At 49.0% G+C, this 14,050-nt stretch overlaps 1 protein-coding gene across 1 annotated transcript; it reads right to left on the minus strand.

The window, feature by feature from the left end:
* Nucleotides 1-290: 290 nt before the first annotated feature.
* Nucleotides 291-12,647, minus strand: MYD88 (MYD88 innate immune signal transduction adaptor). The gene is made up of 5 exons (XM_056485176.1): nucleotides 12,248-12,647; nucleotides 7,181-7,312; nucleotides 5,418-5,598; nucleotides 4,799-4,890; nucleotides 291-3,229 (listed from the first exon to the last, which is right to left on the minus strand). Exons 1-5 carry the CDS (start codon nucleotides 12,588-12,590, stop codon nucleotides 3,075-3,077), a joined length of 903 nt encoding a protein of 300 aa, XP_056341151.1. The 5' UTR covers nucleotides 12,591-12,647; the 3' UTR covers nucleotides 291-3,074.
* Nucleotides 12,648-14,050: the final 1,403 nt, after the last annotated feature.

A 14,050-nucleotide genomic window follows, 5' to 3' on the forward strand; every position in this document is an offset into this window, starting at 1 on the left:
CAGCCTGGTGGGCACCAGGGCTGAACAAATCCAGGATGGCAACGCAGATCACAAACCCATAAACAAGACCTGGAGAGGAATTAAGTGTCTGAAGTAGAATTCCTTGACAAAATCTCCTCCTGGCATGACATAACTCTATTTCTCTCTCCCCCAGGCACTGCCAACTACCCCCTCTGATGACATTTATCCACAACATGAAAATAAAGAACTATCCCATTTCACTCCTCACTTAAACTTCATTTTGAGACACAGTTTTGTTCTTCGATGCCCACAGAGCAGATTTAGCCTGCTGGTTTTTCATTCTTTATTTTAAAATGTTTTCACAAGTAGCAAAAGTTTTTGAGGAGAAAAATATAAACATTGTTTATTTTCAGAATGCCTATAAAGACAGATGCTTTCCCTCTTTGTATCAGATCACAAAATTATAAACATATATGTCTGTATATAAAAATAAATGATTTGGCACTAATAGATTCAACAATTTCAGAGAGGGACAGAGACAAAATAGAAAAAAACCTGTGACAATTTTACAAATCCCTTTTTTAAAGGTGTTCAAAAATTTTGACCTTCCATTGAGCATGAAAGAGGGGAGGAGAGCACCAAATGCCACTGAAATGGGCAAATGGTTCACAACATTTTGTATAATTCACAATGCCACACTTCAGGTTACTGTGACAAGGCAGATATGAAAGTGTAACAGTGCATAAACTCTGGGGTTTACATGGAAGAGAATACATATTTAAAGAGCATTTTATGTTTTAGGGCTGTTTCCTCACTTTACCCCAAAATAATTATTTCAGCCTATAAGATATATAGTGACTTGTAATAAAGCAACAGCTCCATAACAGTAAAACCTTCCCAGCATCCAAGCCAAGCAGAAAGAAGGGCCAGGGCACCACAAGAAGGACGGTAACAAGATCCCAACATCTTTCACCACTAGCTGGAATATGGCATTTATCTACTGAAACCCAAAAAATTTTAGAAATCCAGCTCCTCTGTTTGCTTTCCCCTCCAGAACCAGCACATTCCCTGTTGGGGAATCACCAAATCACCTTTTACAAACATTATTTTTTCAGCTGTTAATTTCCCCTCATATGCAACACACCAAGTCCCAAACCATCAGGACTTGGAAGACACCGCACGAGGTTCAAGCTGCCGAAATTCTCGCTGGTTTTGGGGATACTTTAGGGAGCAAGGGGAGGAGGAGAAGAACCCATTTGTGTTTTTTCCATGCCCCACAGGGTCTGTGCCCTGCTGGCTGTGTCTTCCCATCCCACCTGCATTCTCTGGCATGGGCCATGGCCTCCCTCTAGCGTCCACAGCCCGGGCTCCTCTGCCTCAGCAGATCCTGAGCCACCACCAGAGCCCTTCCAGCTCTCCAGGCAGGAGGAATCTGCCTGTCCTGCGAGTAATGACCCATAATTGATGTTTATACACTCTCCAGAGTATGAGAATTCACTGAGTCCCCGGAGTGCCTGGGGATCAAGCAGCCTCCTGAAGCTCTTCTATAATTAACATTTAACGATTATGCAGCAAGCCCGAGGCAAGCAGCTGTCTCCACTTCTGCAGGAGAGGCCCCAGGGCAACAGGAGTGGAAGACAAACTATTCAGAAACCCCTTATCAACTTAACTTTCCTTCTCCCGGTGCCCACAGACTTTTCACTTGTTCTAGCAAGAGAGGAAGGTGTAAATGTCACCTTGGCACGATGGCAGCAGTAACTTTTGTAGAAGAAACACCCAGCTGCTGGATCTATCCCAAAATGGCTCCTGCTGCCAACATGATGTGTGTGAATGAGCTTCACATGCTCAGGTCAAGGGCTGCTGCTGTCAGCCAGGAGGAACCAGCAGCAGCACCTGGACAGGATTTGGCAGCATCCCTGGTTAGGGATCATTCACTGACAAGGAGTGTGAGGGAAGGGGCAGGAGCACATTTCTGTCCCAGCCCTGGTAATGCTTTAAAACAAAGCTAAAATTGAAAAAAAAAATAAAATCACATCCAGATGCAACCTTAAAAATGTAAACTAGTAAAACATTAAGCTGTAAAATCAACATGCGTCAGTGGCTGAAATAATGAACAAAGGGGCAGAGTTCAAGCAACTGCAGATACATAAGCAAGATTCCTCTCTTCCCCAATTTAAAAAGTCAATATTTACTGTAAATCTGTCTAATACACCAATGGATCGCTTTAAACACTCCTTTGAGTAGAACTCATGACCTCCACCCTGGAGCACCAATGAGATCCACTAGTCATGGGCAGGATTCAAGGCCAAGTCTAACAAGCAGAGCAGTCTTGACATTGCTCCGAGCCTTAGTCACAGAAATACAGTCATTATTGTGGCAGTTAATTAAATTAGGCTCTTTCATATTAATGCAACATTCACCTCCATATTTTAAACAGCCCAAATGTCAATTTAATACACTCCTTATTCAGTGTTTAGCCCTGTGCCTTTGAGGCATCCCAAAAGCTGCTGTGTTTTGGAAGGCTTGTAAAGGTGAAAGAATTTGAGATCTCGACCCACTGAGGTGCACACCTTGGTCAAGTCAATGAGCAACGGCAGCCCCTGCTTTGTGTAAGGACTGTCACTGAAAAGATATATTTTAAGACTGAATTTCTCCTGAAGAAGAAGTAAAATTTAGTAATATCTGGGAATATTAAATGCTGGTACAAGGTGTCCTGAATAGTGACAGACCTGTTCAATGTCATAAAATTCCCACAAGCCTCGATGTTACTGTAGCTTTTGAAATATTGAAAACCCTGCAGTGTGAGGCTTTGAGGTCTTGTTAATTCTTACAACAGAGTCTTCCTGTATCAGACACTCTTTAAATGTGTATTTTCAGTATTTTTAGTGAAGGTGCTCCACAAATGCTGGATGCTGCTGCTCACTGACTTAACCCAGAACACCCACACAGTTGTTTATTTCCCCTCAGAGTTGTGAAGAAGTGCTGGAGAGAGCTCTTTGTTCCCAGCCACAGGCTCAAGCAAGGATCCAGGTTCTGAAGTGGTGGAAGACATCCCTGGTCCAAAGACACAGCCAGGACAGGTGACAGGAGCACCCAGCTCTCAGGACATTGCATCAGGGCAGCATGAGGGACTTTGCCAGTCTGGTCCAGAACCATTTTTTGGTGCAAGGATTGGTGTAGTCACAAATCGTGATGAACCGTAAGATACTCGGAAACTCGTTTTTCATGGATTTGTACTTGACTGGAATCAGCCGCTTGTGACGAGCACCTGGAAGAGAGGTGCCACAGGCAGAGGGTCACACAGAGCACAGGCAGAGCCCACACCCATCCCTCCCCACCACAGCACACATCCAGGTTTGCTCCTGACTGGGCATCATCTGGTTATACTGCAACCAGCTCTCACCCTGGAGAGCGAGTGTGAGTCCTGATTTACTCAGGCTGCAGGTGTTCCCAGTGAATCCCCCTGCTAACATGGACTGCTGGTTTTGAGATGAGCACCCTCCCTGTGACTGCTGCTGCTTGAAGGAGCAGCTCTTCTACAGAGGAGTTTCTGCCCTTGTAGCTCTCCACCTGCCACCACCTGCACTGTGCCCAGCACAAGTGATGACACTGAGACCAGGATGAGGCAAATAACCAAGATTTCATAACTGCAGCAGATGCTGGAGTCATCCATGGAGCTCCCAGAGCCTGACACCAAACCCCTCTGTGCATTACTGATACCCCACACAAACAGGTAATGCTGTGACTTCTCTAGGCCTGCACTTCCACCTGTGTTCTCACTGGCAGATCTCAGGTCATTCCATGCAGATGGAACTTCTTTTCCAGTTCTAATGGAAGGTGTGATGCCCACAAAAAAAAAAAAAACTGGTGAAGAACTAAAAGGATTTTTCTACAAATCTTTTCTACAAATCTGGTGGCTGATACAAAGTCGTGGGAGTGTTCAATGGATTAACTGATATCATTAAATCAGTGTGTCAAGGAAGATGAAGTGAATTCCTGTCTCTGCCACCAGCTTCCAGTCTAACCTCTGGCATGTCCTTTATTATATTATGACAGATGCCTGATCTAGAAAAGAGGCTTTATATCCAGATACTCTTCCCAATTCTACATATCCTCCATACTGTTAGGCTGGGCTGCACTTACTCCCCAGCAACACAGACAACTGTAGAACAACTAGTGGCTAGAGAAGAGCAATCACAACAGACCTGGCAGAAGTGAATTGGTGGCTTTTCAATTCAGAACAAAATATGTAAAAATTTTCCCAACCTAAGCTGTACATTCATTCCATATTTTTTTACCTATCCACAATACTAAAAGATTCTTGCAAGAATCACAAAATGGAATGGGCTGGGTTGAAAGAGGCCTTGAAAATCATTCAGTTCCAACCTCCCTGCTATGGGCAGGAACACCCTCTACACCAGGTTGCTCAGAGCCCCACCCAGCCAGACTTGAAATCTGCAGGTTCATTACCTGTCACCTAATTCCCAGCTTTACTCACATCCTGGATTTATCACACTACTTGTCTCTTTAGCAGCAAATTTTCCTGTATGGATCTGGAAGCCCTTCACAAGCCTGACATGCAGCTCTGACATTTCTGGAGCAGGCAGCATTATCCCACTGACAGCTGGAGCAGTGCAGCACAGGCAGCTCCTTGCTCACAGCCACACCAGGAAAGTCAAGAGCAGGGCAAGGGACCGAGCCCAAGCCCCTGCCTGCACAACCAAATTATGAAGCCTCTGTTAGTTCCAGTGCCCACTGACCTCAGCTGAAGGCATAGGTGTCACTGCAATAAAAATGATAATGTGCAATTGCAAATGGGATATTTGTGTGATCTTACCTGGGGAAAGACTAAGAGCAAATTTGGTCTGGAAATCACATTCGTCGCTTTCCAAGTAATCATCTGAAACGACAACCACCATCCTCCGACACCTGGAGATTAAGCAGGGGAGAAAACAAATAAAATGTCAAATGAGATGGTTTTCATTCCCACAAACAGAAGCATGTACTGCTCTGAATTGCTCCAGTGGAGAAGGACTTGGCTGTGTTCCAGCAGGAATTAACTGCAGAGCAGAACAACTGACAGACATATAGAGATGTTACACAGAAAAACCTGATTACAGATACACACTCATATACCAAAAAATGAGGAAACAGTGAAGTCCAGACTATCTCTGCAACCTTTATGTGATCCTGTGTCTATATATGACACACAAGGCAAAGAAAAGTGACTGAACATAAGTAGCATCACCACAGTGGCACCTTCCCCATGAACACAATGAAGTGACACACTGGGGAATGCCTGGGTCGTCCTTCTTGAGCCAAGAGCATAAAGCAAACCCCACTGAGACAATGTGGATTTTGCTGTTTCACTGGCCCCACGCTGCAGACATCACTGTAAAATGAATGTAATGTTCCACTGCACTCACAGCTGGCCCCAAGAGCCATGGCTCACTTACCTCCTCTCTATGAGCTCTCCACTGATGGACCACACACAGGCTCCTGGCAAGACATCCCGATCAAATACACAGAGCTTCAGTTTGTACTCTGTTTGCTCCAGCTCCCTGATCATCTCCTGGACAAACTGGAGGTCTTTCTGACAGTAGCAGATGAAGGCATCAAATATCTCTGTTCCACTCCCTGAAACCATTAAGAATGTAGCTGTCATCTTCTACTATAAATGAAGTTCATTCCTGTAGCGAGCTTTCAAGAGCTCCCACAGACTTTAACTCAGAATCAGGAGCCTGACTCTGAGAAAAGGTTTGGCCAAACTTGCAAAGGTAATTTAGCATTTTATTAGATGAGCTGCCCTTCAGCCCAGACTCCTGTCCTTACCAGGCTGGCAGGAGGTAACACACATCAGTGCCCTGGCTGTTTTCACTGGCCAGGCTGTTCACACATACACACACATTGCCTGGCAGGGGTCAGGGAAAGGAACTGAGGTGCAGACAGGCAAAATCTGTGGAGGCAATAACATCCAGCCACAGGGAGTCTGGGTGGAGCTGGAGGGAGCAGAGTACCCCAGGGGATGCAATGCAGAGCCCTGACACTCTGGGATTTCACTAAGAGTTTCACAACTATAATATCCTTGTGGCTCTGGGTCTTTTTTCCCTAGCTTACCTAGTTGAGATCACAGAGATTCAAACTTCCCAAAACAGCATTCAGCAATGTCCTGCCATCTGCTGCCAGTGGAGCTATGGGTGAGCCTTGACATTTGGAACCTGTCATTTTTATGGCTAAGATATCAAACGTGGGTACCTGAAGTCATATCCTAATGGGCCTCTTTTCCAATTACTTTAATGGCTGGCAGCTCTTATTTATTTATCAGTTATCCAAATATTAAAGTGCTGCATTTTAAGGGCAATGTTTCTCGTAATTAAGTGCCTTAATGCAGCTGGCTAGTTTCCAACTGCGTTATTTTTTTCTATATTAATGTCACTACAGATATATTCAATTTTTTATGCCAATTAAAGCCTACCACAGTGAAAAAATAGATCAGGCTCTAAAAGCTGCTGGGTAAAGTATCAACCCAGGAGGCAGATTCAGCCCAAGAAGCATCCAGTGAAGCAGAAGTGGAATGTCTGCCAGGTCAGACAAACTGAGGGTGCTGCTGCAGGGGAATGGTGCTAACTTGGGGGTCACATCAGGCAAAGCTGCTGTGTACAAACAGCAGGATATTGCTCTGTGGACATTTGGGGATGGTTTAATGATGTCCACACATGCAGCAAAGGTGGCCACCTGAAGTGAGTCTGGCCAGCACAGACCTGGCTGCACACACAGCAGTGCACACACAGAACCCATTTCCTCTCTCCACCCACTGCACACCCAGCCCTACTTCAAACCCACTTCCTTTTCATTCAAGGTGGTTCCACCTGCCACAGGCAGGGCAGGAAAATCACCTCTGACACCCTTCCCCCTGGGCTCCAACCCCTTGAGCTTTCAGCAGCTGCTGCTCTGGGCCAGGCTGGGCTAAGGGACACATTTCCCTGAAGTCTCCTCCCATGTGTGCCCAGTGGCTCTGGGCCAGCCTGCTCCTGGGTGAAGTGTTCCCCAGGGCTGCTTTCCCTCTCTGCTCTAAGAACCAGGAAAAATGAAGAAAGCATTCTGGCCTGGGGTATGAAAATTGTGGGAATTCTGAAAGCAAGCAGGTTTTCTGCACTCCCCATGGGGAAGGAGATTCCATCATGAGGTGTCAGGCAGCAATGGCAGCACAGGCTCTTACCATAGGGATCATCCCTGATGGTGATGCCCATCAGTTCTGAAGTCTTTGGCACGCTGCTGTCCACTGCTGGCACCTGGAGAGGCTGGTTGGCCTCTTCCTGCTTCCTCTGCCAGTACTTCTTGCAGTCCTCCTCTGCAAAAACACACAAGCAGGGCAAGAGGCTCCTGTGACGTAGGTTTACACTGCTGGAGTTCATTAAAACAGCAATAAGTATTTCATGGATCAGGGATGCTAGAGGGAAACCCCCTGTCTGGTTTTTTTCAGCATGCAGAATTTCTCTCACCTCTTTCAGGATGTCTTGATGCTGCCTCCACCACCTCCTCTAGCAATTAATTCCTGAAAATCACTCTTGATATTTTAAGAAGTACTTTCTTTTATTTGTTTTCTTCTTCCTCCTCCCCTTAGCTCTACCATATCCCAGTATTTAATACTAGGAGTAAGGTACAGAGCAGGTCCCAATTATGATTTCTGCTCTCATTGTTCTGCATTTTAGAGTATGTGAAAACACAAAACAGCTGGGGAGGTTTTCATGGTGTCAGTCTTTCTGCCCATGTAAAAAGCCATAAGACAAGACAAAGTGGCCTCAAGTTGCACCAGGAGAGGTTTAGATTGGATTTTAGGGAACAATTCTTCACTGGAAGAGTGGTCAGGCAATGGAACAGGAAGCCCAGGGCAATGGTGGAGTCAGCACCCCTGGAGGGATTTAATAGATGTGTAGATGTGGCACTTGGGGACAGTGCTTAGAGCTGGCCTTTGCAGGTCAATGATCCTGTAGGTCTTTTCCAACCTTAACAATTCCCTGCAGACACACAAGAGCTGATTCACACCCCCAGCCTTTGCCAGCCAGGACAACTGCAGGTGACAATGACTCTCCACACTCACCACATACAGCAGGACATCTAAAATGTGAAGGAGATCCTGAAGCAGCTTTTATGTTGTGCAACAGCAATAGGGATCCTCTTATCCCAAGCTGAGATTGATAGCATAGGCATGACCCTCACCCTGAGATAACTGAAGGGCAAAGACCTGTCACAGTCACTGCTGTCAACTTCCCAATCAGGTCAGTGATGGGCACAGAGCTATTACAAACCTACTTGGTTTAAAAATAAATCATAAATCTAAATGTGAAGTCTTTGGGGAAGCAACAAGAAGCTCTGCAGCCTCTGCTACTCTGCAATTACAGAAGAACTGAAAGTAAAAGGAGATTTGAAGACAGGAATTAAGAAAAAGATCAAACTCCCTAGATACTTTGCCTTTACTTAAGATTTAAAAAAACCTCCCAACAAGTGTTGATCAGTACTGGTCAGCAGGCACAGCTAACTGATGCAAGAGCAGAGTAAAGGATCCCTTGGAGGTGCAGGATGCTGGTGGGAGCCCAGTGAGTTCTCCTGTAACACAACCTGGCACAGGCAGCTCTGCAGGAGCCCCAGCCTGAGCCCCCATCCCCTGCTTCTACCTCAGCTTTGCATCTCTTTACTGGATTATCTCCAATCTAATAAGGCTCAGATCTGATCAAAGCTTTTCCTGAGGCTGAGGCATCCCCAGTCTGCTTTTCTCCTCCCCTCAGCCTCCCAGTGCTGCAAAGGGAAGAATCAGCCACATTCTTTACCAGCCAGGAGGTTTAGATTTCACATATTTCCTCACTAAAGCCCTAACTCAGGTCCCACCTCTGCCAGTTGCATGAGGTGTGTCAGCTAAGTATCTTTGAAATCACAATTAAAGTCACTTTGAAGTTGCCAACGGGTTCAGCAGTCTCAGAGGAAGGACTGGCACACAGCCACCACCTTAAGTGTGCCTTGATTCCCTTGGGAGCCAGGTTCATAATCCAAAATACTGCTGAATAGGCAAGAAGAGGCAATTATTTAACAGCATTGCATAGTGCTCAATACAGAAATGTTCATTTTCAGTGAATTTGCTCCAAGTCTTCTCTCCTTGCCTCTGATTTGGGATGGATCAGTCCCCAGGTGGAAACAGCACCTGACTGTACAGGTTAATGAGAGTGAACAAGAACCAGGGATGACTTTGGGTCCATAAAGATAAAGGATGCTAAACAACACAACCAAGCAGCAAGAAACTCTTCCAAACTGTCCTCCTCCACCAAGCATCTAACTACGCTTTACATTCCTCTGGCAGTCAAAACAATTACCAAAGAACTGGGAAAAAAAGAATAGAAACAGGAAATCTAAAGCACAAAGTCAGAAGCATGATAAGAACACAGAGAAAACAGACCCAGTAACTGTCAGGAAACTGAATGTAACTGACCCAGTAACTGGCAGGAAAGTAACAAAAAGCATTGAGGTTCAGCAGGAAAGAGCACTAATGTATCAAAGAAAAAGCTTCACATCCCTGAAGATGATAATTCTATAGCAAAATAAACTGCAGAGGAAGATCACAGTTAGAGCAGAGCTGCTGGGACATCAATATTGATGTTTTCTGATTCTGAGCTGGATCCCACTGAAGAAGTTCCAGTGGTACAGAAAAATGCCCCTGGCATCAGGAAATACTGTGCACAAGAGTACATGAAACTTTCCTTTCCTTTCCTTTCCTTTCCTTTCCTTTCCTTTCCTTTCCTTTCCTTTCCTTTCCTTTCCTTTCCTTTCCTTTCCTTTCCTTTCCTTTCCTTTCCTTTCCTTTCCTTTCCTTTCCTTTCCTTTCCTTTCCTTTCCTTTCCTTTCCTTTCCCTTCCCTTCCCTTCCCTTCCCTTCCCTTCCCTTCCCTTCCCTTCCCTTCCCTTCCCTTCCCTTCCCTTCCCTTCCCTTCCCTTCCCTTCCCTTCCCTTCCCTTCCCTTCCCTTCCCTTCCCTTCCCTTCCCTTCCCTTCCCTTCCCTTCCCTTCCCTTCCCTTCCCTTCCCTTCCCTTCCCTTCCCTTCCCTTCCCTTCCCTTCCCTTCCCTTCCCTTCCCTTCCCTTCCCTTCCCTTAAACTTCCCTTCCCTTCCCTTCCCTTCCCTTCCCTTCCCTTCCCTTCCCTTCCCCTCCCCTCCCCTCCCCTCCCCTCCCCTCCCCTCCCCTCTCCTCTCCTCTCCTCTCTCCTCTCCTGCAAGAGCTCTCAGCACCAGCAACAGGTCATAGGCCCTCAGTGCAGTCCTCAGCCAAAACTTGTGATTTTCCTGCAGCCCAGGCTCTCCCACTCCTTCTGCTGCAGTCTATTCCAGCTCTGACAAAGCCCATCCACCACACTCCCTTCCAGTGGGACAGAGCTCAGGGCCAGAACCACCCTGCGTGATCCCAACGCTTTTGTGAAGCCCCAGATCTTCTGCACAGTGGAAGCTTCCTCAGATTTGTTAGGAACCTGTGACAAGCAGGTGACAAAGCACACTGATGCTTTTGTTTTTTCCCAAAATGTGGCCTTCAGACTGTGATCTTAAGCATGAAGGACCTCAGGGCCAAAGGGAAGTCCTGCATCACTTCTCGGTCAGGCTCTCTACAGAGATGGATTTCTACATCTTTCTTTATCTCCATGAGTAACAGGAAGTGAGATTTAGTACTTCCTCATTGCTAACTCAGTAAGCTCTGTTGTACAACACAGGCCTGCAGGGAATTCTCAGGCTTTGGAAATCCTTTGGCAAAAAATTTCCCTTTCTGATGACAGCTGGGTTCCCTCGGAATTTCTCTGACCACAAAGAATACAAAGAGAATTCAAAAATAAAAAGTTATCAGAACAGCACAAGAACCTTAATTCTTCCCACTGACCTGTCTCAATTTTTTCAGTTTGCATGGACTTTTTCTTTCCTCTGACATTATCCAGTTCCACACATTCCTCATTTCCTCCAACAAACATCTTCCTATCACACTATATCCACAGATCACAATTTTCACACTGTCTGGTGTCAGTGCAATCTCGTTCCTGGATAAGAGCATCTTTTGACATACAGAAACACTTGGGAAGGTTTGGGATAAGACAGGGCTCCAGGTTACTTTGCAGAGCTTGTCTCTCCTGGAAGCCAGGTGAGCTTTCAGTGAACCCCAGAATGGTTTGGGCTGGAAGGGACCTTACAGGTCATCTCATTCCAACCCTCTGCCATGAGCAGGGACACCTTTCACTATCCCAGGATGCTCAAAGCCACATCCAGCCCGACGTTTGACTCTTCCAGGGATCCAGGGGCAGCCACAGCTTCTCTGGGAACGTGTGCCAGGGCCTCCATACCCTCAGAGGGAAGAATTTCTTCCTTATAGCTAATCTAATATCTAATCTTCTAATATCTAATCTAAACCTCTCTTAGTTTTAAGCTGTTCCCCCTTATCCTATCACTATCCGTCCATGCAACAAGTCCCTCTCTCTCTTTTCATAAGCCCCCTTTAGACACTGGAAGGGGCTCTAAGGTCTCCCCAGAGCCTTCTCTTCTTCTTAACACCCCCAGCTCTCTCAGCCTGGCTCCATAGCACAGGTGCTCCAGTCTTTGTGGCCCTCCTGACACCACCGAGGATGCCACTCCATCATCTGGAAAGGGCTTTTCTTCTCCAGGGGGTTTCTTCTTAACCTCACCTCCACAGACAGAGCAGCAAAGAGCAACACGAACGGCAGCAACGGAGGGACCAACACGAACAGCATCCCTCCCTCCCCAGGCACCGAGAAAGCAGCACCGAGGGCAGGCTCTGGGATTCCCTGGATGGAATTCCCTGGGCTATCCAGGATTCCCCTGGTTATCCAGGATTCCCGGGGTTATGCAGGATTCCCTGGGCTATCCAGGATTCTTCGGGTTATCCAGGATTCCCCTGGTTATCCAGGATTCTCCGGGTTATCCAGAATTCCCTGAGCTATCCAGAATTCCCTGAGCTATTGAGTATTCACTAGGCTATCCAGGATTCCCTAGGCTATCCAGATTCCCTGGTTATCCAGGATTCCCTAGGCTATCCAGGATTCCCTGGGCTATCCAGGATTCTCGGGGCTACCCAAGATTCCCTGAGCTATCCAGGATTCCCTGAGCTATCTGGGATTCCCTGAGCTATCCGGGATTCCCTGGGCTATCCAGGATTCCCTGCTTATCCAGAATTCCCGGGGCTATGCAGAATTCCCTGCTTATCCAGGATTCCGGGCTACCCCACCTCTCCCCATCCGCTTCTCTCACCCACGCTGCCGGCCAGCTCTGTCAGCACATCGTGGCGCCCCAGGTCGCGCAGCACATCCAGCAGCTGTCCCACCGTGGCCCCGCCGGGGCAGCGCCCCGGCCACTCGTCCAGCAGCGCGCCCGTGGGGTCGGGCAGCGCTTCCAGCCGCCGGATCTCCAGGAAGCTGCAGCCCAGCGCCTCGGCCAGCGCCGTCCAGTCCGCGGCCGCGGCCGCCCGCGGGTTCAGGTAGAGCCCGAGGCGGCGGCGAACGCCGTAATTGAGCGCGACCATGGGCACGGCGTGCGGGTCGGGCCGCGGGGCCGGGCTGGGGACCCGGCCGGGCTCCGGCGGGGCTGCAGCCATGGCCCTGCCGCGCTCCCCGCTTCCCCCCGCCCGCGCTTTCGCTTCCCGGCTCGCCCCGCCTCGGCCCGCCCCGCACGGCTCGGCCCGCCCCGCGGGGACCGGCCCGGCCGGCGGGATGCGCTGCGGAGGGACGGGGCAGCGGGGAAGGGATGGGGGGCATCGGGAGAGGGGCAGCGGGGAAGGGATGGGTGGCATCGGGAGAGGGGCAGCGGAGAAGGGATGGGTGGATGGCATCGGGAGAGGGGCAGCGGGGAAGGGATGGATGGCATCGGGAGAGGGGCAGCGGAGAAGGGATGGATGGATGGCATCGGGAGAGAGGCAGCGGGGAAGGGATGGATGGATGGCATCGGGAGAGAGGCAGCGGGGGATGGATGGCAGCGGGGAAGGGATGGATGGATGGCATCGGGAGAGAGGCAGCGGGGAAGGGATGGATGGATGGCATCGGGAGAGGGGCAGCAGGGAAGGGATGGATGGATGGCATCGGGAGAGGGGCAGCGGGGAAGGGATGGCATGGAGGAGAGGGACAGCGGGGAAGGGATGGGTGGATGGCATCGGGAGAGGGGCAGCGGGGAAGGGACAGCGGGGAAGGGATGGATGGCATCGGGAGAGAGAGGCAGCGGGGAAGGGATGGATGGCATCGGGAGAGGGGCAGCAGGGAAGGGATGGATGGATGGCATCGGGAGAGGGGCAGCGGGAAAGGGATGGGTGGCATCGGGAGAGGGGCAGCGGGGAAGGGATGGGTGGCATCGGGAGAGGGACAGCGGAGAAGGGAGGAGATGGATGGCATCAGGAGAGTGTGCCCAGCAGCACCAGGGAAGGGATGCTCCCCCTGTGCTCAGCACCTCCAGTGCTGTGTCCAGTGCTGGGCACTGGGGGGCTGGAGCGGGTCCAGAGAAGGGACTGGAGCTGGGGAATGCTCTGGAGCATGAGGAGTGAAGGAGCTGGGAGTGTTTAATTTGGAGAAAAGGAGGCCCAGGGGATTCATTATCACTCTCTGAAGCTCCCTCCTGACAGGAGGTTGCAGACAGGTGTGGGTTGGCCTCTTCTCCCAGGCAATAAATGTTAGGGGAAGATGACAGTCTTGAACTGCGCTGGGTAAGTTTAGGTTGGACATCAGGAAGAATTTCTTCCCAGAAAGGATGATTACATTGGAATGTGCTTCCCCAGAGAAGTGGAATCACCATCCCTGGAGCTGTTTAAGGAAGGACTGGATGTGGCACTCGCTGACATGGTGATGTTGGGTCACAGGCTGGACTCCATGATCTCAGGACTTCTCCAACCTAATTGATGCTGTGATTCTTCTGCTGGGCTTTGTCCAAGTGTAGTGCCCTGCCCTCTGGAGCAGCCTGGTCAGGGATCTGTGCTGTGTGTGTGGAGACACTTATGCCAGAGAGAACAGTGCTGTCACTAAACTGTTTCACTCTATTCCCCCCGAATCACCCCTGATGGCCACATTCCTG

This window comes from Oenanthe melanoleuca, chromosome 2 (assembly GCF_029582105.1).
Source record: "Oenanthe melanoleuca isolate GR-GAL-2019-014 chromosome 2, OMel1.0, whole genome shotgun sequence".
NCBI classification, from domain to species: domain Eukaryota; kingdom Metazoa; phylum Chordata; class Aves; order Passeriformes; family Muscicapidae; genus Oenanthe; species Oenanthe melanoleuca.

What these genes read in the sequence shown, in the direction of transcription:
- MYD88 (XM_056485176.1), bottom strand. Translation starts at nt 12,590, where the DNA reads ATGGCTGCAGCCCCGCCGGAGCCCGGCCGGGTCCCCAGCCCGGCCCCG. An exon ending in AGAGCTGGCCGGCAGCGTGG is followed by an intron (nt 7,313 to 12,247) that starts GTGAGAGAAGCG and finishes GTGTTTTTGCAG; the next exon opens with AGGAGGACTGCAAGAAGTAC. An exon ending in GGAGAGCTCATAGAGAGGAG is followed by an intron (nt 4,891 to 5,417) that starts GTAAGTGAGCCA and finishes CTTAATCTCCAG; the next exon opens with GTGTCGGAGGATGGTGGTTG.